General features: G+C 41.5%; 1 protein-coding gene and 1 long non-coding RNA gene across 6 annotated transcripts in view; one reads left to right on the top strand and one right to left on the bottom strand.

Annotated features, from left to right (window-relative positions):
• The first annotated feature begins 11,336 nt into the window (after positions 1–11,336).
• LOC138109610 (uncharacterized) lies at positions 11,337–22,372 on the top strand. 3 transcript variants are annotated; one of them, XR_011150640.1, is made up of 6 exons: positions 11,337–11,621; positions 17,336–17,508; positions 17,879–17,937; positions 18,206–18,346; positions 20,620–20,815; positions 22,289–22,372. It is a non-coding gene; the product is annotated as an uncharacterized lncRNA (long non-coding RNA). The 3 variants fall into 3 exon arrangements; XR_011150639.1 differs by lacking the exon at positions 17,336–17,508 and adding an exon at positions 12,778–12,933 and having other exon boundaries at positions 11,338–11,621; XR_011150638.1 differs by lacking the exon at positions 17,336–17,508 and having other exon boundaries at positions 11,343–11,621.
• Positions 21,473–24,509, bottom strand: part of NPNT (nephronectin) — a 48,706-nt gene continuing 45,669 nt past the window's right edge. For all 3 annotated transcript variants that reach the window (XM_069013299.1, XM_069013302.1, XM_069013301.1), the window contains one exon: positions 21,473–23,398. In XM_069013299.1, coding sequence (XP_068869400.1) covers positions 23,303–23,398 — 96 coding nt within the window. In that variant the 3' untranslated portion in view covers positions 21,473–23,302. The remainder of the gene's footprint in view (positions 23,399–24,509) is intronic.

The raw sequence follows: 24,509 nt of genomic DNA, 5'->3' as shown, positions 1-24,509 counted from the left end.
ACAGTATTTAGCTTCCACAGAACAGGTGACATTTTGTCAGTTAATTTGATTTGACTTGGTTCAGTTGCTACCCTAAATGCATTTTTTTTCTCAAGTCCTTTGAAATTTGAATGAGCTAATGTCTCTGATTTTAAATATTTGTTTTAAGTAAAGTTGTTATTTCAAACAACATTGTTTCTCCAGCCTCAAAGAAAAAGGTGACATCAGATGTAGGATGTTGTCCTCAAGAGAGGAACTTGGTGGCTCTGAAGTATTACATGTCCTCAGTGTGGAATCAGTTCAATGGTAACTCTTGAGCAGCTGGAATGCCCATACTCCAGGTCTGGAGAGATGCCCCATGTACAATATGTACCTGGAAGAAGGAACATGGAAAACTTACTTTAGTATAAAACTTTATGGGTATATATGTAGCTGTAATATGTGTATGAATACAACAATATAGTTAGCAAACACCTTAATTAAAAGTGACAAGGTCGTTAAAAACTGCTAGCTCTTTTTGGAGGGTACTCTGAACCTAGTTAGAATAGCTCAAACAGGTTGTAATAATTAAAATTTCTCCTTTGCATTAATTGTATAGGCATGCAGTGCATGCACATACACATGAATCCAAGTGCTTTACTAAACCAGGTAAGTCCTCCTGTCACTTCAGAGAGAAATTTTCCAATTGCTTCTCAAGGGGAAACAGCAAAATGGGCAGTAAGAACCCAGTGCTGTTGCAATGTATCTGAGCTCAGTTGTTCTATTTACTCCTTTTGAAATGCTTTGTGCCTCTTGGTGAAATATGTGCAAATATGCACTTACCCTACATTTCTTCTTAAAGTCCTGGAGATAAACCAGTATTTGCCTGGGCTTCTTGGCTGTCTGTCATCCTGCCTGATACTGTTTTACTGTGCACTCAACAGGCCCTCCCTCTCTCCCTCCAGGATTTCATTCAACTTTTCACAGGCCCTTACCTTTAGCTCACCTTCCCTGTTGGAAACATGTGATGAGTTTTCTTTCTCAGAAGAGTTTTTAGTGCACTCATTGTTTTTCCTGTTCCTGGAAGCTACTTGTTCCTTATTAGCAAATATCTAAAGCCACTGACATGGGAATCCTGGGCTTGTAATGAAATGGGATTGCTGCTGTGCACAGTGGATGGAAGGGAGGAGAAGTGGAAAATTCCTTTCAGTGCTGCCCTTGGAAAGGCAGCCCTCCCGTGATGAATCACCGAGAGAAGTCTTCATGATGATGGATGAGAACGGGTGGGGGTAGCAGAGAGAGTTAAAGGCATCAGAGAGTTTTTCTCTAATTACTCTTTCCTAGCAAGGTAGAATAATTGACACATAGAGCTGGTGCTTCAGACTACGGCCTCTTGCTCACTGCTCATTATAGGAGCAGCAATCCCTCATGGACCAGGGCTGTTCTTGGGTGAGCACATCTTGAGACTGTGTCATGAACAGCCACCTCCTCTTCTGGCAAAGACAAGGTGGAGGCCTTCTTATTTTTTCTCCTTTTTTTTTCTTTTTTTTTTAAAATATTGGGAAAAAACAGGCAGTGAAAAAATTCAAGCAGCTCTGCTGCATGTAAAAGTAGTGTGATAAATGGTCATGGTGGCAAGTAATCTAAACATACAGATATTAGGAATCTCCAGTGCACACCTGTTAATTTGCTGCAATGCTGTGTTGTCCTGTTGCAGAGCCTCACCTGTTCACAATGTACAACACCTAGATTACTACAGCATTGGACTTTTGCAGTTTTGTGCAGAAATATCAGACTTGTGTTTGTGCCACAAGGTGTGAACCAGGTTAAGAAAAGGCTATTTCATACAATGGAAACAGCTTCTTGTAACACCCAGCTGGTCTTCAGACGTCTTCAGTTACTTACACAGAGGTCTTGCAAAAATCTGAACCCTTTGTTAATTTGGGTGTAGATGGGACCCAGGTTCTTGAAAATCAGGCCTCCACACTCGCTGCTAAAAATTTAAAAATTTGAACTTGAGCTTGTAGAATTTGTCCTCAAAAGGGTCAGGCTTTACATCCACGGTCTGTAAATGTTTTCAGTGGGAAATGCTGGCAGAGCCATCCCTCTAGTGTTGCTAACCTGTTTTGCAGACCACCCATTCTGTCTGTGCAATAGAACAAGCTTGAGTGAAGCATTCATTGATGAGATTTGTCCTTACTGATCTCATTTAGTTGATTAAAAAAAATCTCCTGTACCTGTTTACCTTGTGAAATCTTAGACTGACTATAAAATCCTCATAAAGTCTCTGCTGACCCTGTTTCAGATTTCATTTTCAGGGGAGTGCTTTTTAATAAGAAACCTTAAGAAGTTCAAATATTAGCAGGCATGAAGATTGCTTTCCTCACTGTTTTAGTGATTCAGCAAGACACAAAGATGATCAGAGGCACCCTCAGGTTGAAGAAAATGTCATGACTCCTAGCTTTGAGTTAGACGTAGGCTCAAGTTCCGTAAATGCTTTATTCTGAGCTGGCTAGAAACAATTAGCAGGGATGGTCAAAACTTCAACTTTGCCTGAATTCACTCAAAGACCTGAGGGATTTCCGCTACGTTGTTTTGTTTTATTAAGCCAAAATTAAAAATACCTCCTATAGCCAGAGAGCCTTAATCACACTGAGGAATAGCTGTTAGAAGAATAATAATGATGGTACTTTGAGGGAAAGAGGAGGGGGTATAAACAATCAAAACCAAAACTGAGAAAGGCCGCCCACCAAAGACGTGTTGAAGGGATGTGACAGAGAGTACACACACCAGTCCTGGAACTTCTCCTGTTCAAGTAGCACATCCCTTTTGTGAGCAGTGGCTCACAGAGGTCGGAGGAGCCTTTCTTGGCTGTAGTGGTGGAGCTGCAGTCTGCAATTAGATAATGTTTTGTTTCAGGGACCTGCTTCTAGGGGAGGTACTGCTTGTGTAAAGGCTGCCTTTACTCAGATTTAGAAGTGATGTAGCGTCCAAGGAGAAAAATTGTCTCATTAACTCTTGCCGAGGAGATGGTGTGTAGTCAGAATGCTCAACCAGTGCTCAGCATGGTCTTTGTCACATAGTACAATTTGTAATTGCTGATTACTTTTTGGCTGATGCTGAAAGCCTGCCTGGAGTACAAAACAGTAAGTAATCATGCTCCCCCACCTCCAGTCTTGTTCAGTGGGAGCTTCACAGAAGAGGCAGGCAAGTCTGGCTGCAAGAAAGGCTTGTAACCTTTGGTCATATCAAACTCTCCAAAACTATAAGTTAAATTCTAGAAGAATCATACTGTAAGTAGGTTTTGTCTATGAGTGCACATGTACATAATACATTTTAAAAGTGGTTTTTTCCCCTCCCTCTTCTATTTTTTTTTACCAGCTATCTGAGTGCCTGGGTTTTGGGGGATTTTCTGGGTGGTTTTTTTAGTGTTCTTCATGGAGCTTGAGAAACCATGGGATTTCTCATACATAAGTGTATCCACTATAGGATTGTTCTTGCTTGCAGTCAAGAAGTAAAAATTATCCAAGCATATTTTTGGAATATTTAGAAGGAAATCAGGTTTTGGACCAAAAGCTATTATTTACTGTAGCTTTTAAAAGTGACATACTAAGGAAGTTGAAGTTACATTGTTGTCATCAAGGTGGTTAAAAGTTTGCACAGCTCAGTGCAAACAAAACTCAGTGAAAACAAAGGAGTGTGCAGAAGACAGAGATACTGAAGAGAGCAGATATTCTCCTCAAATTTGTCCATTGCACAGTCAAACTCATTCAGCAAGTGCTCAGTCTCTAACCCTGGTTCCTTCTTAGGCCTGTCCTGCACGCTCCCGGTTCTTATCTTGTGTGTGAACACAGGCTGTCTCTGCCTGCCTACTTCCCCTGCCTCATTTCCCTGGTACATGTATCCTCCTGGAAGCAGGAGATGATGTTTTTAGAGACTGAATAGTTGTGCCATCTGTTGTTCCAAGTGGAAAACTAAAGGGGTTTTTTTAAAGAGAATGCTTCCAAACCTAATAACATAACAATTAATTATAAATGGCAATTTCTCTGTAATCAAAGAACAATTTGAAAGAGGGAGAATCAGTCCTGTCAAAAATGCTGCTCTCACCTGTACAAATGGCAGTTAATAAGAGTAAATGCTGGCTAAATTGACAGCAATTTCTGTGAGTTTTTTGAAGCTCAAATGTCTACAGGGAAAAGTTATTTCATTATGCCCCTGTGCCCTATAATACAGACTAGACTTATTTTGTGGGAAGATATTAGGGGGCTATTCAGAACTCATGCCTCAGTCAGGAGGCAAAAACAAAAGTATTTTAACATAGACTAAAATTCATTTATATTTATCAATCCCCCCTTCCCCCCAGACGTATGGAGGTGTCTGTCCAGTTGACCTCATGGAGAGGAGCTGCTGGGGAAACATTGCTCCCTCTCTGGTGCAACTGTTCCCAACACAACAGCAGAACTGGGAGGGCACATGAGAGCTGTTGATGCTGCATTAAATGAATCCACAAGTTGATGTCATGGTGGAGTACTTCTTCCCTCTTCCAAGGCAAATTAACAGAGCTGGTGCTCAAATGAACATCCCTGTGCACACTGCACTGCACATCTCTAAGTACACCAAGCAAAATCCTGCAGTTTAATGAAAATGTAAAACAGCCTTCATTTTAATAGGTGAAAACTTTAAGGAACAGTTTCCCAAAGAGGGCAAGTCTGGTAAACTAGACTGCCTAGTCACCAGATTGTTGTTGAGTTGGCTCATACTGATGATTCCTGGGTTGCTGACATATGTGAAACACCAGAGCTGTGAAGGGAAAGAGTCTTGGTGATGCTGACAGATTGGCTCACATTGGAGCATCTTGTGGCAGGATTTGTTTTGCTGAAGGCTGGAATTCATGTGTGTCCTGTATGTGGCATATATATTCTGTTTTGACAGAACCAGTGTGTGGGAAGCTCTTTGTACTTGCAGGCTGCATTACTGAGGTACAATAATTTATGATGATACATGGAGGGATCATTTGAACTGTAAAGGTTTTCTCTGGGGAAATCTGAGATAGCAAGGTAAATTAATGCTTTCTGTGGAGATTAATTATACAAAATTATGCTTAATTAAAAGGAATATTTTACTGTAGCTTAATCAAAAAAATCCAGAGTCTTCAGTCTCCAAGTGGGTTTCTTCAAATATCAGTAGGGCTGGAGAATATTGGCAGTGCAGGTGGGAGTTACAGTCAGGTATCACTGGAAGAGTTTTAACTTCAGACCCATTCAGAGGGGAAAGAAGGGCTATGGAAACCTGGGAGACCTGCAAAGTCAAATAAAATGTTTGTGTAGGCATTTAGAATGTACTGCCAGCATGGAAGGGGTTTTTACCATTACAAAAAGAATAGAAACTGTACTCTTTCTTTATTATTCAGAGTACTTCGAGGTAACAGACAGCTCCCCATATTCTGTCTGTTAACCACAGACAACATGGGAGCAATTTAATATGTACAGAGAACAAAGGGATTAATGTCAAGTGTTGCTGAACTAATTTGTTATCCAGAAACTCTCAACTAGTGCGAGTCTGGAATGCATCCCTTCTCCCAGTATTGCGCTTGTGTAATTATTTGTTTAAGAGGCATTCTCGTGTTTACTGCCTTTCCTGAAGCTGGTGTTTGCTTTGCAGAGCCCCTCAGGTAGGTCTGGCCTCTTCAGGAAGTCTAAGGCCCAGTCATGCGTAAATGAGGGACACGTCTCATTAGTGAGCCAAGAGCTCACATTCTGGGAAGGTGTGCAGAGCATGACATGCGGAATATTTCATGCCAAAGGAAAGATTATCAGATATACATCTGTGTCTTGTGGGCAGTTGTTTAATGTGACAAGTGTCCTGTGGCACACTCATGACATAAGGGTATCCTGAGAAATCAGCAGTTTATCGAATGTAGCAGATTCTCTCCTTGGTTTTCTTTGCCCCCCTTTTCAACTCTCAGCTATGTCAATTTTTATTTACCAGAAGTAACACTGATGTTGATTGTGTTAGATTTTCATGCCCAGGGTTTTTGGTTTTAGCCAGCTTTTATATCCTGCTGTTTTTCCCTTAACGTCTTTGGGGTTTGTATACAACTACAGAGCAAAATTTCAGTGTCTTCCAGTGGCAAACATTCAGCTTGGAGCTGAAAGGAAAGGTGCCAGCTAGAATCCTGAAGGATGCAAGTGTCCATTTGCCCCCTGTGACACAGATTCTGTTTCATGCCAGCCAGTTATTGTTTCTCTTCTCTTTATACCACCTCCAAGGGTATAAATGTTGTTCTCACTCAGCCTGTGATCAGGCCAATTTCCCTCCAGTTAAAACTGCGCACAGGAAATCTGACATTAATGCAGCAAGCTGAATATCATACTTAGAATAGTAGTTTAGACAGCTGCCTGAACAGTGGAGTAAATCCAACCATCCTACTCAGCAAAGATCATAATGCATTTTTAGCTGGGGACCAAGCTGGGCACTCCTCTTGTTAAAAGCATCTGTCAAGAGCAGCAATATTGATTTGGACACAGAAGAAGAAAAGTAAATGGTAGCAATCCAGACTGGGTATTTTCTGGGTGTGTCTCATACCCTGTGTCTTTTATTAGGATTGATGGTGAGTAAGAAACGGTCACTTAGAAAGAAAACTGTGAATCTGATCTGCCCCCAAATGAACACTGAGGCAAGACACTGAAGCTTATAGCAAATATCATTGTTTTGGCTGGAAACCTCCATACTGAACTGTAAGAGGAAACTTGCCTATGTGCTCCAGTGCTTGATCTATCTGTCTTTCCAGATCCTTCATACAATGATAGAAGTCATGTTTGCTCTGCATGACTTCTCTACCCTGCTAGGGCTTGATTTTCTGTCATTGCTCTGTTACGCTGCTCTTCCTGCAATGAATTCTCCTATTGTTACCTCCCTTTTTTGTTTTCTGGGGTTATTATTTTTGCCACTTCTAGGTGCATGCTTTTGTGGCACTTCTTGGATGTGTTTCAGGGAATGTATTCCAGTGCAAATCAGTGGGACATGACAACCTGGCATTTGATAGCATGATTTTGGCAGAGCTGAGTGTGAGACTTTACTAGACTGGGCATTAAAGAGTAATGTTGTTGCAGATTGCTGGCTTCAGTGTGGTGTTTAGCCTGGCACACTCGAGGGCTGTTTCAGTTCTCAGATGTCCATGTGCTGGTACTGCAAACAGATATCCTCTGCCAGGCACTGCAAACAGGTATCCTCTAGACCAGTGGTCCCCCTGGAGCACCTTCCCGCAGGCATAGCTGTTCATGTAACAATGCTAACTGCTGTTAACTCGAATTTATGGGAGGAAGATTTTACTTGTGTTCACCAGGTGTCCAGGGTGTTAGCTCTGTTCCCTTTTCAGGCTGCAGAAGGAATCCTGTAGGTGTATTTTTTAAAAAGAACCACGTCTGAAGTCTGTTGGACAGGGTTCTTTTTGTAATCTGAGAACAGTGTAAGGCAATTTCAAAAAGCAACCACCTTTTTAAAGCAGCTTGGTGATGAAACTCTGCCACTGAGCTGAGTAAATGTATGAGGTGGAGAGGGTGTTCATTGTGTGCTACAGACATTGTGCCATAAAGAGGACTGATAGCCTGACTGATAGCCTGGTGTATCGGTGGCAGGTTTGTGGTGAGCTCATATATTCAAAGAACAGAAGTTGGGAAACTGTATACAATGACTGACAGGCTTTTTAATTGCCTTTTGTCCATGTTAAAATATTCTTAATTAAATTAACATTGTCCTAATGAGAGACTGCGGTGCTGTGCTGACAGAGCAGCTCTCAGGGAGCAGCTGTGCTGCTGCTGACGAGTGGCATCAGTTTCAAATGAGGTTGGGGTGGGAGAGAGCTGGTGCTGGCCACCTGATTTACCAAACATGAAAACAACTGGTTTGCTCAGCTTTTGTTTTAGTTGGGCATTAGGGTGAGAGCATGATGATAAGTACACTTCCTTTGCACTTCTGCCAGTACTTTCTTGTGGAAAAATACACCCACTCTGCTGGTAGCAAGGAGGCACTGTAGAGTAGAACTATGTGAAAGCAAAACTGAGTTTAATTTGACTGAGAGACAGGATGGAGTGGTTTAATCAAATTGAGAGCTTTTCTGTGAGAGATTGAGTTACTCCACACTAGAATATATCTTGACTTGTTTTATTTTTTAATCTTTTACGTGGATGGTCAAGAAATGGAGCTCTATCCAGCTGTATCACTGCTGTGTCAGATACATGGCTTCAGTTTCCTTTAAGAATTGCCTCTCAATCCTTTCAAACATGCTTATTTTTGGGTCTGTTGTTTTCTGGTTTGTTCTTTTCCCTTGAAAATTGAATTGTCAAAGGTGACAACTTTTCATCATTTGTGAAATGTTTTCTGTGTAGGGTTTAACTTCCCCATGAAATGTTTTTTAGGAAAGAGCCTTCATCAATTACAGCAGAACAAGAAAAACTGCATCTTTCTTTAAACTGAAAGAGTCAAAGTGGACACCAGGTCTATGAACTCAGGGAAGAGCTCTCTTAAAACTGAAAAAATGTATCTGGTTTATCTTTTGCCAGAAATCTATTCAGAAGACTGCCAAGTGCACATACTGAAGAGGGGGGGAATGGTGTAACTTCCTAGGTTACCAACCTGATGCCCTGCCATTGCACTGCCCTTGTCTGCTGGAGGTGTGAAATAACTGTCTGTGCAGAAGAATGGAAATTAATAGGTGATAAATTTATTTTGACACAGATGAGTTGTGTGATTCAGAGGAGGAAAATTGCAGGCACAATGCATTCAGGAAATACAGTGAAGCAGTCAAAACTCAGAAGTTTGTGAAGCATATTCAGATGGCAGCATCTCTGACAAGTCTCAATAGCTCATACTGTTGCTGAAAATTAAAAAGGGCAAGTTTTTCCTTAGCTGTCTGGAGGTTTGTTGGACACATTGGGGTCAGGACTCAGAGTTAACTAGACTTAATTAGTCTGTTCTAGCTTGGTAGTGCAGACAGCTGTAGCTGTACTGACAGTGAAATGCTGCAGATTGACACAAAGGGTACAGATAGAGTCCAACCAAGATAAACTCACATCATCTTTTCATGCATGTGTTAGTGTGTGTCCTCAGGTATGAAGTTCCTGATTTAGGCTAACAGATTATTCCTGTGAATGACTCCTCTTTCATTATGAACTTAATTGAAAAACCAAGATGTTTTGAGGAATATGTAGACCTCTGAATTATACTTTTGCCAAATGAAATGTAAAGTAGTTAGATTTCAGCGAATGTCATTGCACTTTATCAGGGCACATATTCATTCCAGGCCAAACAATGAAAACTAAACTTATGGGTTCATTTGGAGAAAAGATTATTCAAAGTGGCACAGACTTTCACTGGCAAAACAATAACAAAAATAAGTATTGACAATATTACTATCAAAGATACATCCATTTTTAAGGGGGGGAAAAGTGATTTTTAAGGAAGATACTCTGAGGGAGACAAGTCTTAAAATGGATCTCTTTCTGTTTTAGGGGTGAGTGAGTGATGGTGTTTCTCTCCCACTCACTGTTCCCAATCCCCTTCCTCCTCAGTTCCAGGCACTTAACTTTTCATGGAGGAGGTTGGTGTGACAGCTATTGTTCAGCTAAAGCTCTTCTCGCAGCAATTCCTATAAGAAATACTGATTTCTTTTTTCTACTGCTGTGAGTCAAAGTATCTCAGATTTAGAGAGGATCCCTTCTTTTCTGTATCAGAGAGGGTTAGAACAGAGTAGCTGAAGTAAAATCTTGCTTGCATTCTGAAATCTGAATTAATTTAGCTTGCAAAACATTGGATCTCATGTTTCCCCAGGGATTATATGGCAAACCTGAGGTGCTTAAGAGACCTCCCACTAGGCCATGATGGGGGAGAGTATTTATCTTGCATATTGACCTTGGCAGGGTGTGAAGTGAAACTCTTATATTCAGGAGACAAACAATTTTATAATGCTGAACGGAAAGATCTTTAAGTGCTGTTAGCAGGCTATGCTGAATTCATCTGAGAGCGGTTTCTTCTGGATGATGGCACTGTACCAGTCAGGAGGGTATTGCAAGAGTCAAGTATATTTTTTATTGAAAATAATTTTTCACATAAAAAGTACCCTAAAGAAGAGATGAGAAGACTGTTTTGGGGCTTTTGTCTGTCAAAGCAAATGGCATAACAGCTGTGATTCCCCTGAAAAAAACTCCTTCTTCATACAGCATCTAGTGTAAGATCTCTCATGGATCACAGTGGCACAGTATAAAAGTATTAATTAACTATTGTAGCATAAACTATTTGGGCACTACTGACTTTCCAAAAACAATCTTTCTCTTACAGTGGCACGGGATTTTCTCCATCAATTCTTTCGATGTTTCCTAGTCTGAGAGCCCAACGCCTTCTTTCCTGCCACTTTGTGGCATCACTTTTGCACCAGCACAAAGGTGGTGTGAAATGCACCCTGACCCAAAGCTTGACACTGGGCATTCAGAGCATGCTGATGTGAGCAGCAGAACAGTGATGAATTGCATGGTAGGAAGAGCAGCCTGGAGGCATTGCTAGGAGGCAGTAACCCAGGGCTGCTGTCAGGCTCTGGCACAGTATCATAATTTCCCAGAACTGTCATGCAGGAAGTCTGGTTGCCTGGCTACTCATTGCACAGTCTGTAACCTTCTGTTATTTTATACAGTAGGGTTGGTGATATAGTTTACATTATTTTTTTAATTTACATATTTTTTTTAATATAAAATGACCCTGTGTAGTGGAAACTGGGACGTGTAGAATTTTCCCAGCAAAGAGACAGGATACTGGTGGCGGTGGTTTATCTGCATTATGTGGATGTTATTTATCATTTCTTTCTTGATAATTTTTTCTTCTCTCTGTAGCAGTCCCTGCATCTGAGAGCAGCATCAACAGTGGCAAAGTGACCGAGAAGTTTGATTTTCCATGAGAGATCAAAAGAGCCGCAGGGCTTAAGTTTGACCATGTGATTAAGACACAACCTGAACTGTACAAAGACATTTTGGGTGGTCTCCAAGAGGAGGAGCTTCAAACTAGGTAAAACAAACCTTCTGGCTGAAGGTCAGGAAAAGTACTGCAGTGTGATCTCTCCATCATCTGTTTACATCAGGTACCCCTGGAGGTGCCAGGCTCTGCCCTGTTGTGCCAGGCACAGCCTGGGTGTGCACAGGCTCTTTGCCTGCTGAGAAGAAGGGGCCATTGGGGCTTTCAAAGCACACCAGGCAAGGCAACAGGGTAGATACTCTTTTGGAGGAGTTCTGCAGGAGAAGGGGGATAGGTAGGACATGTTATTAGGCCATACAAACTTTGCTTTCCATGATTTTTGGCTTAGCACAGGGTGGGTGTGTGTACACACTCCACATGGTATTTTTAACTAGCTCATGTTATGTTTCTTTGAACCCTTTTTAAATGTCAGGAGACTGAAGGCTTTTGTTATAACAAGCAGAGCCTGACAAACTGCTGAGGATTTGCACCTGTGAAATGGGGAAAACCTGGCACTAGGGGAGGTCTTTCCTCCTTAGGTAGTGCCTGCTGCCCCAGAAAGCCCCAGGGAGGGGTCTGGGAGGTCCTGTTTTCCAGCACTGACCAGCCTTGGCAATATTTCTCCAGTGACCCTTCTTACATGTGCTACCTGGATGCATAAATGGGTATATATTTTTTCATATGTATATAAAAAATATGTGTTGTTCCTCCTATATAAATAAATGTGTAGTGTTGGAATTGGCTGCCTGCTAGAGGCATGTTCAACTTGTTATCCATTGCACTTCATCGTAGCTTGTTCAGAGGAGTTGAAAGTTGATTTTAGTTTTTAATTTCCAGTGTCTGTGAGAACAAATAAAGAGTCTAGAAATGTAGATAAATCACTGGAATTATTGCAAGAACTATTGATTAGAAGGAAAAAATGCTTACTTTTTTTTCTAGTGGAATTTGGCTCTTTTTTGTTGAAGTCCTTATCCTGTTTGCTCTCTGAAATTAGGTAGAAGTTGTTGATAACTTTTTTTTTGCTGTTTTCTCATCCAGCAATTATTAGCATTTGGCTTTAGGAAGCTCTGCAACCCAACAGCTTTTTTTTTTTTCCTTAACTTTGACATGGAAGGAACAAAGTAAATTTTTTGATCCTGATGTATATGAGAATTAAATATAATTTCTGACTAAATGAATGATGCTGGAATTCATAGGCCAGAATATCAGATGATGAAAACCAGCATAGTTTGAACTAAAACTTTATTACCAATTTGCTGTGATCTGAATTGATGTGACTGTACTCTCCTAGCAGAGCAGTAACACTCGGCTTAGTACTGCTGTCTCTGTAGTGTGAGCTGCAGGTGGAAGGTGACATGGGTGGGCTGGGCTGTACTGATGGATGAAGCTCTGACCTGCAAGTATCTTGTAGTATCTTGTGTTCATCACCTCCCTAAGACAGAGGCGGACATACTGAGGTAGAAGAAAAATAGCATTAACATGCAGGGGAAAATTTTTAAATTTCAAAATCTGCCATTACCTGTTGCTGGACTCATTGTGTGTCAGTAAGTTGGGTTTTGACTTGAAAGAGGCTTTTGTCTAAGGGTGTGTTGGCAGGAGCAGGGGGAGTGTGACGAGACGCAAACCAGAGCTATGAGGGGTTCCTACAGAACTTGCCACATCTTGTGGCCTCACAAACATTGCTGAGGGCAGCAGCAACAGAGCAGGTTGGGGCAAGGGTGACACATGGCTACAGACTTGCTCTGGCATGTAGAGAACATGGCAAGAGGCAATCCATTCTTCATTAAAGATATGTTGCCACTGCATTTTCTCTTGCTTCAGGCAGCAAAAAGCTGATTTCACCATTAGGAGATGGTCAGAAGGCTGGAACATGTAAAAGGATGGAAAAAAGAAATAAGGTCAAGACCTGGGAGTGAAAGGTTGAGTGCATGGGAGTGCTCTAGCCCAGCATGGACCATGGGCAAGCAGAAATAAATTGTGGGTATGAATAGAAAATAGATGCTTACTGAGGAGTTTAATTGAGGGTTCAGACGATGAAATCAGGAGAAGGAGATATTTGTCCTAAGTTTAATCTTTGTTTATATTTGCATAGACTTAGAAAAAATGTTTTGTATTTTATATCAGAGAACAAATACAGAGGAGAGAGAACAGCTAAGTGCTCTGTGTCTCTGCCTGCTATTTTAACAAGAGGTCCTCATGCTGATATGGGCTTGTATCATCATTTGCTATGGACTCTGCTTTTTTAAAAATTACTAGCTAGGTCACAAACTCATTTTACCTGTCATCTCCTGGATGAAGAAAACAGTATGATTGTTGAAATGATTGTTAAATGGCTGATGTTGGTGCCCCTTGGCAAATTTCAAATACTAATCTTATTTTTTTAGGGTATTGAGAGTGTATGGATGGGCAACAATTCTTCACTTGGGGTTGGTTCACCATTTTTGTTTGTTGAAGCACTGGCAAAAGATACAAGTTTTTATTTTCTTTTTTTAGCATGCAGAAGTCCCATGTTGCAACATTCAGGACATGGACTTTTCCAAAATATGATGGAGTCTTAGGGCAGGAACTAAGTTGGTTTCCTGCCAGATCTGAGCTGCTGCCTGGGGAAAACAAGCAATAGAGGAAAGGCTACAAAGAGAATAATTTTTTTTTCCTTTTGACAGCTGGCTAATCTATCTGAATTTGGAAGGTCATAGAAGGAGTAATAATAGCAAATTGTGTTATAGAGAATGCCTGCTGCTTTATGGCTATTAGGAAAATACCACAGGAATGAATTTTTAAAAATAGCTCAGTGTTACAAGCACAAAGGGGTGTGACTGTGGCTGCAGGAAAATGTTCTAGCTTCTTAGTTCCTAAAGTAAAAAAAAATTCCTGTTTGTTTAATATTTATCTCCAGGAGTAAATTGGCCTCTTGTGCCAGAGAAAACAGTGTTTGGGTTCAGCAAGTCCTGAGGCAAAGAAACTTTATTATTGTTCAGACAGGATCTGGAAAACGCTGCCAGGTGCAGTGCTTGATACCTCACTTGAATGTTCCTGGTAGATGGGGAGGCCTAAACTTAGAAGTTTGCAGCTGAGGAGAAATAGCCCTTTTTTTCATAAAAAGCACAAGATCACAGCAGCAACAGAGAGCTGGAAGACAGAGAGAAAGAAGTTGGGCTCTTGGAACAAACTGGAGGGTAAAATGCATTTGGGGAAACTCTGAAATCTTTGTGAGCATGAGGAGGAGGAAGGGGGGTAAGAGGTACCGAAGATGGGAAGCTGTACCCCCACATGGTGTGCTGTGGTGAGCACATGCAACTCCAAAGGACACATACACACACTTGCCTTGGGCAAGAGAAAGAAACACTCCACCTCTGAGTTCACAGCCTTGGCTGCTTGCTGCTTAATCAAAGACTTGGTCATGCTTAGGAGTAACACCAGTGCCCACTCACCTGCTGTCAGTCCAGTGTATCCTCAGCATCCCAGCTCCTGGGGCTGCCCTAGCACTGTGGTATGGGTAGTGCAGGCCTGATGGGCTGTGTAAATTCAGGTGGTTGTGCTTCTTGGACTGCCCAACTCAGAAGTCTCAGAGGCAAATGGGAATTCTTCCAGTCTGATTTGTAGAGATTTGGTTTGAATCTGTTCACACTTGGGGGCTCCAGCCTGCACTGAAGCCAGGGCAGTAGTGGCAGGATTGGGTCCTGCCTGGAGTCAGAGCCCTCAGCTGGGGCTGGTAGCGAGCAGCACAACCTCTCCACCAGCCCAAAGGATTCAAATGACTGGAACTAGAGGAGGCATCTTGAGGGTTTGCATTTTACAGGTGAGAGTTCCAGTATTTCAAGTGTAGTGTTTATCCAGTTGCTGGGGGCTCTGTTGGAGAGCTTTTGACAGGTTGATGTCACTGTGGGCTAGACTGGACTCCCTGCAGCAAAGTAGTAGTGTCCTGAAATGTGAGGCTGCAAGAGCTTTCCCTTTGTCTTGTCCTCATGCTGCCCTGGTTTGTGTTGGTGCAAATGCACCCTGTAAAAGACTTTGAATGTTGGTGGCTTTGTTTAATTGAAGGATCTACTCTGGAGCCCTTAGAGTGGTCTGCATATGAGATAGGAATGACACGTTGTACCTAGGTAGGAAGAAAAGCAGCTGTGGTTCACATTAGAATGTGATGGAGAAGGGAGGGAAGTTGCACTTCAATTCTTTGATGTGGGCAAAAGAGTTTGTTCATTTTCAGATACCGGAGAAACAGGATTTTAAGCAATGCTTCTTACTTTGAGTAAAAACTCCATTTACGGCATCCTCTTTGAACTGCTGCTTGGATGTTTGTTTCTGGAGCACATGCAGTGAGTTTGCCAAATGCTTGGCAAGGGACAGGGACCTGTTAAAAATTAACTAGAAACTGAGATAAATCACGTGCAAATAGCTCAGGGAGCATGGTGAATTCATCAGTGCCTGATGCAGTTGCTTGTCTCACAGCTGCCCAAATTCCTTTGTAATTTTGTGTTTTGGGTTTCTTAGCTTCGAGAGGCCCTGTCCAGCAGCTTCTTGAGGAGAGAATGTCAGATGCATTTCTTTGAGCAGCATTTTAATCTGAAGCACAGCATTTTGTATCGTATGAACGACCGGCCCAATCTTGTACCCCAGAAGCCAGTGGCAGCTGGGTCCATAGTGCCTCGTCTGACTGTGGTGGTGAGAAAGGGCTGAGTGAAAAAGGTCCAGGCTTCTGGAAGTCAAAGACCTGTTAATGTGGCTGTGTGTCAAGAAGACAGTGTGTGGCAGGAGAATTTGTGAGTTCAGGTGAATGGCACTTACCTGCTCTGGGTGCACGATATAAGCGTTTGCTCTCCTTTCTTATCTGTCACATTGGTGAGTTTACTCACCTTTCTTACAGCAGTAAGAAAGTAATATGGGTGTGGAGAGGTGCACAGAGAAAATTTCTACTTGCCCCTTGAATGTGTTCAGGGAGCTCACAAACAGCTTGACCCCTCAACTGAAAGGCTGGTGGGCAAGGCTTGAGACCATTGGAGCAGCCTGTGCCTGTTCTGCTGCAGCTCTGTGCCAGAGTGCAAGGTGTTTCTCTTCCCCAAAGAGAGTTGTTGCCACTGAAACATGAAGCAGGGCTTGTCTGTATTGAGTGTCAGGACAGAGCCATCATTCCAAGGATATTTTAAATAGCAAGGTTTGAAAATCCCTCTCACATAATATTTTGCGTGCTACAGGATTACCTTGTAGTTGCTGTTGGCAGCCTCTGCTGTTGGCAGTGTGGTTTGGAGATGCTGTATTCCTAGGCTGTTCCAGGCAGACTGGCTGTTGGAAAACTCACAGGTCATTGTCAGTTCAGGCCAGAAATGGAGTCCAGTTCTTTTGCACTTGTGTACTGCTGAGTACAGTTGCAGATTTCTTGCATGCCCCATTTGTGCCTCCTGAAGTTTCATGCATAGCTGCTTCTTAAAAGTGTCAAAGCTCCAATCTGTCTGCTGCATGCTCAGGATATTGCCCTATTTGGGGAGTTTGTGTGGTTTGTTACCTGCAGACTCAGACCCAGTGGCAGAACACCGGATTTCAGTTGGAGCAGCAAGTGCAGAGGGTGGTATGGAATGGGTCTCCTCTGGTGAGGGTCTCTCTTTAGGGAGGAAGCAGACTTCCACATCAGGGAAGGAAAAGGTCCTTACCTTCATTAGGGCACATGAAAGTTTGAATTTGCCCAATGTCTTCTTAGTATCCCAGGTGACACCTCTGGCAAAACCTGGGAGAAACATGAAGAGAGTTCCACACTTTAGGGACCACCTGGTCACAGCCAGCCAGAGAGGGGTTGTCATCATTGGTGTTTGCTGCAATGCCAAACACACTCTTTGGACTAAGTGGTACCCTGGGAGGGGATGGCTGAATAAAAGATGAAGAACAGGGTTATAAAGAACTTGTGTGAGATGCTGTGGGCTGGCCACATGGTGACGAAGACATTCCTTGATGTACCAGGTATTTTCTTTGCCTATTTTTCATATTACTGCAATATTTTTTTCAAGTCCCAGTCACATATCTTTATTTGGCAAGCAAATTACTCAAATAAAAGCTGGCAGAGCAGTTCACAGTGAATTTTGTAGTGAGTGTGCCAGGGCTGTTTGCTAATACAGAGACGAGCTGCCAGAATGCTGAGGTCTCCTAACACCCCACAAAACTGCCTGGTGTACCTTGTGAGTAACTAAACATCACTCAGTTCTAAGAGGCAACCTTCAAGCAACAGAGTTCGCCCAACTATAATATCTTTAAAATCAGGTTAGAACCAGTGGCATAGGAAAAGAGAGTGACTGAATTGCTCACAGTTTAACGACCCTTTAACTATGCAATAAGGATTCCTGGCTCCTATGCAAATTGATGTGCTCCATAGAGTTGTGGACTTTATTATTAGTGAGCAGTTCCAGCGGCTTCAAACCCTGTATATTCACTCCAAGATACAAATGGCTAAAGGAATCCCCTAGACATGCAAGAATCATGCGTATCCGAGAGAGAATACTTGGAATTGGGACAGGGAAACTTTGAAGAGCTCCAACTTTGGTCCTCCAACTGATCCAGGAAACTGAGGTAAGATGACAACATTCTTTGAGCCAACTCAACATCAGAGGGATGGAAGTCAAAGTGTCTCTCTATTGGACACACCTCTGAAACCTGTTAATCAAATTTCTTGCCTTAGACAGTCTCACAGTTATTTTCCTAATTTAAAATATAACTGGCACTGCTCAGTACTTATTTGGGTTTAGTTCTCTATTTACATTGTGCTGGATGTGAGGATGGTCTTTGCTGAGGATTCTGGTGGTGTTATCACCAGCTGATGTGGCACAATTGCATGAGCTCCCAGATGAGGAGCTCTTGCTTTTGTGCTAGACTTGAGCCCAGGGCTGTGAGATCAAAGCCAGTTTTCATTGCAAGGCTTTTTTTTTTCTGTTCTTTGCAGTTCAAAGACACTGGTACTGAACTGGAGTGTATGCATGCCACAGTAATCCTGCTTCACATGTAAGGGAATTCTGTCCTGCACTGTTCTGATAGGGGGAAAAATCTGCTGAGTCCATTTCTCCAAGTTTTTGATCTAAAATGGGGGCAGGGCAAAAGGCAAGGGTAGAGGTGATGTGGTCCTGTTTCTGCTGGGGCACTGTGGTATCAAAACAATGATGGTGTCTTCCTGAAATTCCTTGAGAGTATTAATCTCAAATTTTAGCACTGGTGTTATATACAAATGCAGTAAAATAATTTTCTGAGTACACACTGTACTTTGTCTTTCCAGGTGTTTGCCAAACTCAAAATGAATATATCAAGAGTATTCAGGGTAAGAGTCTGAAATGAGAACATGGGCTGTTGAAATGCATAACAAGATAAAACCTGGGAGAAAACTGTGACAGAGGACTATTCCTGCCATGAAGAGAAGGTAAAAAGTCAAAGTATTAAGTTAAAAAAATTACAGGAGAAGTGCTGTGGTAACTCGTGGTGAGAGGAAAGCAGGATTTGGCTGTGTCCCAGAGAGGAACATCCTTATCCTGTGTGCCAGATGGATCTTGGCTTCCTTGCTCAAACACTGAATACAGGCCTCAGCCTGTTGTGCACAATAATCACGTGCACACACTCTGTATAAGCCATCATGCAAATGTTCCCTGGCACACAGAGCACAGAGATGCTGTAGAGATGGCCCTTTTCCATGTGGTTTTTTAGACACCTGCAGTGGTTTGATGGAAGTGGAGTCTTAGGGAGATCTTTAATAGTTGGATTGCAGGAAAACAGCAGTGGCAAAAATCTGACCATACGTACAGAGGGAGCTTACATATTTCTTAAAGAAAAACATTGTTTGATTCTTAACATCTCTTAAGCAAACTGAGGAAAAATAGTGATGGAAAGCCAGGAATTGTTTCTGGTTTTATCCAGAAAGTTCAGGTCTAACTTGCTCTGCTGTTTAACATGTTATTGAGAAACTGAGGAATAAACCTATGCCTTTGACATGTATCAAGCATGTGTAAGCATGATGTCCTGTCTGGCTCTCTGCCATTAAATTAAACATTTCTTAGGAGAAAAAAGGCAACCTAACGTGATCAGTCCAGTGAGCATTCACATCCAGTGATGTGAACTGGATCAATCCTGATCTGACTATCCTGATTTCAGTAATGTTACCCAGGATGTTTTTTCAGCTTTAAGAAGAAAGATAAATATAAAATAACCCATGTGTTTGGTTTGGGTTTTTGTCCAATAATAGTCCATCTTGGCCCAAAGCAACCAGTGTAAAACACTGTCTAAAGGACAGTTTGTTTCAAAGCAAAGGAACAGGGTTTGGAAGAGGTCACACAAGTGCACAAGCAGAATTGGTAAGAGCAGAGCCACTAGAACATGATTTGATTCATTTTGGACTTGCAATCCTGAAAACTTACATGGAGCTGGTTTCTGAAATCTAGAGGTGCTTCACAGTCTGTACTGCTGAAGACTTGTCTTTGTGGTTCCTGATGGTCTTTGGTCTGTTGGCATTTTAAACAAATGGAGCATTACAGAGATTCCAAATGCATTTCCTCATGTATCTCTAGGTCTGATGCAGTAGGTGGGGTCTGAGAAGGGAATCTCCTCAAGCTTTGAAAGTTAATGCAGTGATCTTTCAAATCATTTCTGAAGCCTACCACTAAAATGTTTTGCATTTCTTTCTAAAATTCTTTCTTGCAGGTTTACACCAAGGCATTGCTCAAATTCTTTTCTTGTTTTTAATTGATGTGGAAAATCTGAAGTCATAAAACACTGTTTGAGAGATAGATCTATACAACCAAAAATTTGCACTGCATTTAATTGGACCTTACTTGCTAATTAATAACTCTGTATGTGTAACATTCACAATTAAAATTTTAAAGGCAGCTATAGTTTCTTGTTGCAAATTTTTAAAGGCAGAGTGAACAGATTTCAAGGTGAGTGTCACAATGCATTGCTAAAATCAAGAGACTTTGGATCAAGCTATCATTTTTGATAACTACTGTGCCTCATTTGCAAGGAGAAATAACTTCTGTTAGGGTGCATATAGAGACCATTGGGCTGTGGGTTGGAGAGAGCTGCTACTGTGGCACCTTTTCTCCAGCAGAACAGAGCAGGATGATGGAGGTTGCTGTCATAAATGTTCTTCTGTTCAGGGTTGTCTTCTCATGACTGAGTCTTATTAGGGTGGTTATTGTCATCTCCAACTGTAGTAAAACCAAAGTTTTGACCTCCAAGTCTCAGATAATTTATTGAAGGGAACCGAGGGAAGCTGTTCTCCAGAATGAATGCGCTTCACTAAAAACACTACTGATTTAGTGACATGGATCTGATGAGAGGTGAGGGGACTCTATAAAATGGAATCTCGAACCAAAAATCTTGTCTTGGTCCCTTCCCTTGTGCTGATTTTGATGTCAGCAAATGCATAAAAGCACACTGCCACTGGTCCCAGTAACTGTCATTTAGGAAGAATCTTATTTTCAATCTCTTTGGGGAAAAGAGTTGAACATGTCTATGAAAAGACATTCAATTATAAACTGGCAAGAGTTAAACATTTGATAAATATTTTCATGTTAAGTTAGTGTAATTTCTTCTGCTTGCTTAAGTATCTAAGCAGGAATTTCTACTACCTACTTATTAAACCCAAAACTATAATCTACTTCATAGGAAGACCTCAGGCCATATTTTCATCCCTTTTTTGAGGTTCATATGGCAAGAGCAGTCCTGGCTGAGGTGTGTGGCTGGAGGGAGCTGCCTGAAAAGAGCCTGTACAGAAAGAGCTGGAGAAGGATGAGAAGGATCCTCACAACAGAACCCCTGAGTGACCTCACCTTGTCTATTCAAAAGATGGAGAGAAGGCAGCACACACAGTCACAGATCAGCCAGTTGTGGAGTGGAGGTGAGTGACTTAGAGCCACAGCAGCTCCCCCAGAGCTCAAAAACACTGCCTTGGTGTCTGCTGAGACTGCAGCTGTCACAAGGCTTTACAAGCCTATGTTTGACTGTAGCAATGAAATGCACTGATAAAACAGAGACCTGAATCCTCCCCCTGTCACCTGAGTACTTATTTCTGTCTGCCTTCTGAATTAATTCAGATTCTGAGTTCTAGGGACTCCTTGTAAAAATGGCCAAAAAGCTCTTGACAGTCTTGCATAGGTTTCTCCTTTAACCAGGGAATCTTAAGCTCAGAAAGGTGTAGTAATATGATGAACCAGACTAAAATGTGTTTATCTTATGTTCCTTGGCATCTAACAGCAGTTTGTGCAGGTTGAATCAAAGTGAGGAACTATGGTAGCTGCTCCTTCTTGTAAAATGGACATTTTATATTGCGGAAGCTCTTAAATTACCTGTGATACTTCTCTTAAAGTTAGGTTGAAAGTTGTCATTCTTCCTTCTGAATAATATGTACAGTGCTCTCTTCATATGATAGTGAAATGTATTTTGATTTTTAAATCTGGTACTAAGAGCTATTTCACTCTGGGATTGTCATCTTTTGTTTCATTTCACTGCAATGAAAATGAGACTCTCAATCTAGAAATGAAAACAAGATTCCCAATTAGTAGCAAGTAACAGTCTCTTTTACTGATTACTTTAAAATAAGGACAAGGTTTTCAACTATTCACAGACATTTCTGACACATCACAAAGTAACATAAGAGAAAAAGATCATAATCGTATTTGAAGCAAAATAGTTTAAAATTTAATGTTTACAAACACATTGCTTTTTTCCTTTTCAAAATGGTTGCTGATACAATTTTGCAGGATACTCTCTGTTTGGTCACATTCACGTCTGCTCTACACACAGTGTTTTGTCCTAGGGGACAAATGGGAAAAGTATTCTCAGACTGGTACTTTGTCAGAAATAGGGATTTGGAATATGACCTCTAATGGTCTTGCAATTCTGTGTCTGTGAGCTTTGTACAAGACTGAACATGCTATGCAGCTGACATTTATTTTACACTGTACTGAGATCTACTTCTTCTATACATGTATTTTGAAGCTTTAAGGCTGCACCACTAACAACGTTTTACCAATCTTTTGTCATTTTCTTAACATGTTATAGTTACTTTATCAATTTTAGAATTGCTATCAGTGGTGATAGCCCACTTAAAAAATTCCACACCAAACAGAAGAATTCCCTGGGAAACTGCACAGCACATTCATGATACATGGCTATAAAATTAGTCCAAAGTTTTGATAAATCCATAGTTCCCACTAGACCTAATAGTTGTTCTAGTTCTAAAGAATAAAATGCTTATTATATACAGAAGGTTGGGCGGAGTATGGACATTTGGCAAAGATCACTCGAGGCATTTCATGGTCTGAATTGTTTGTACAGTGTTAATGCAGCTGCCCTTTTTCCTTATGTGTAGACTTGTGGCACCTGTGGGAAGGGATCATTCCTGGCAGTGTCAACAGGCTCAGCCTTACAAGATCCAAGTTCATCTTTTCCTGGCTGCTCAGTCTTCAGCTGAACCAGGAGCTTCTTGCAGGATTGAGAGCCCTTTAGGGCGTGCTTGTGAGCTCGATGCAAACTTTGTACAGCTTTTTCAGAGGCCAGTTTACATCAGGGAAGTGCTTGGTCTTTTGCCTTCAGGACATTACAACACGAAAAATGGCACCAGCATTTTTCAGTGAGCACCTTTAATTGACTTTGGTAACTTGGCATGACCAGCAGCATTGAAGAAGATGCTGAACGCCTGTCTCATACAAAAAGAAAGTACAGCTGCCAATTACCCTGCAACTACAGTCTGTAAATACTAAAAACATAAATATGTTAACCATACACATATACACAAAACACAGCACAAGCAATATTACAGGATGCAATGCCTACTCTCTATAACTGGTTTTGGTTAATACAGATGCAACAGCAAAATAAATGCTATTTCATATATGACAAACCTTTCTTCCAAAGGTCAGTGGCAGTAAGCCAAAGTTCAGGTCCAGGCTTTCACTAATCCAATGTGACTCACACAAATTAATCAATGAAAGAGTAGTACTAAGGGAAGATAATGACTATCAGTTAACACTGAAACTTTGAGCTGGAGCTTTCTTTTTTCACCATTTGTGATCAATTCTCCCTTTTTCACAAGTGCTCTTTCTGTGAGCACTCACCAGACCTAAGGGGAAAACGTTATTACATACAAAATATGATTTAGGGGTAAGGATTAATAGAAAGAACCAGCCTGAGATTGGATTTTCTCAGTCCTGGGAGGTGCTCTCCATGTATTTAAGTGAAATTTCCATGAGATTGCACTTAGCAGACCACTAAGAAGTTGTTGCTCTCCCACTTTTTTCTTCTTTTCCATGCAGTTCTATTTCAAAGTTTGGCAGGAATTGCATGAGAAGGGCAAGAGGAGATGATTGTTGGTCCATTGTCTTGGCTAATACTCTTCAGAACAGCGTCCTCTCCTCAAGACCACATCATCTAGTCCAATATCTCCAGTTCTTCCTTTCCCTTTCTCACCTCTGAAAATAACCTAGGAAGAGAAATAGAACAATTTAAGTGGAGGATTAAAAAAAAAAAAATTACACAGAGATAATTCATTAAAAAGTGTGATGAAAGATTCTGGTCTTCATCCAAATTCTCCTCAGGTTTCCAGTAGGCCCCTCCAAAATCACTACTGTTTGGTTGCTTTTGGGTTTTAATTAGCTAGAAACTAAAACTTCCACATTTCTTCCCTGCTTACTTAGGAGTCTTCCTTTGCTCCCCGATCTTTGGATAAGTATCACAGTGGTTCAGGCCAGCAGTCCTGGCTGCCCATGCTGGCTGCAAAAGATCCCAAACTCAAGTGTGCCGTGAGGCAGCTCCTGTCTGTGGTCCAATGGATGGCAGGTCACGCTGACAGCTACTGCCAGGGGGTCAGGAGAGGCACGGGAACTGTGAGAAAAGGAACTTTTTGCTGGTCATGTCTGAGATCTTGTCTACCAGACAAGACATGAGTGATTCAACACTTACTGAGACAGACACAAGGACTGTCAGAAGTGATAAATTTAGGGGGGAAAAAACAAGTAAGAATATAGCAAATATATTGTTCACCTGTTACAAATGTCCACCTTCTCAGACCAACATTCATTTACAGCTAACAAAGTCAGGTGTCTTTGCTACTGTTCCTGAGGTAAAGTTTCCAGAAAATTATCTGCAGTACCTACAGCCTTAATATTTGTTTTAGAAATAGATACTGTGTGTGTCTTGTAGCCTGATCCCACCATGAACATTGATGTGTTTTCACATCAGAGCACCTGATATTTAAGTCAGACTAAAACAGGCCCTGAAGTACCCAAGCCACTTCTTCAGATCTGAAATAGAAACTACCTTCAGAGGTTGAAGAATAACACTGAGCTTTTGATACCAGTTAATCACACAATGTTTCTAAGATTTCCAAGTGTTAAAAGATTCTCCATGGCACTTCGGGCAGCTTCTTTTGATTGCATTAAACCCCTTTGTGTTGTAGGTATTGTCAGGTCATCATTCACCTCCTTGGCCTGATCAGCTGCAGGGATGCTAAAGGGCATAACACCACAAGTGATTGCATGTGTAATCTCCCTACCTTACTAAAAATTACTTATTTTCAGTATCTTTGCCCTGGT

This window comes from Aphelocoma coerulescens, chromosome 4 (genome assembly GCF_041296385.1).
Source record: "Aphelocoma coerulescens isolate FSJ_1873_10779 chromosome 4, UR_Acoe_1.0, whole genome shotgun sequence".
NCBI classification, from domain to species: Eukaryota; Metazoa; Chordata; class Aves; order Passeriformes; family Corvidae; genus Aphelocoma; species Aphelocoma coerulescens.
Note: the sequence above shows the minus strand (reverse complement) of the source record. Positions and strands in the feature narration are given on the sequence as shown.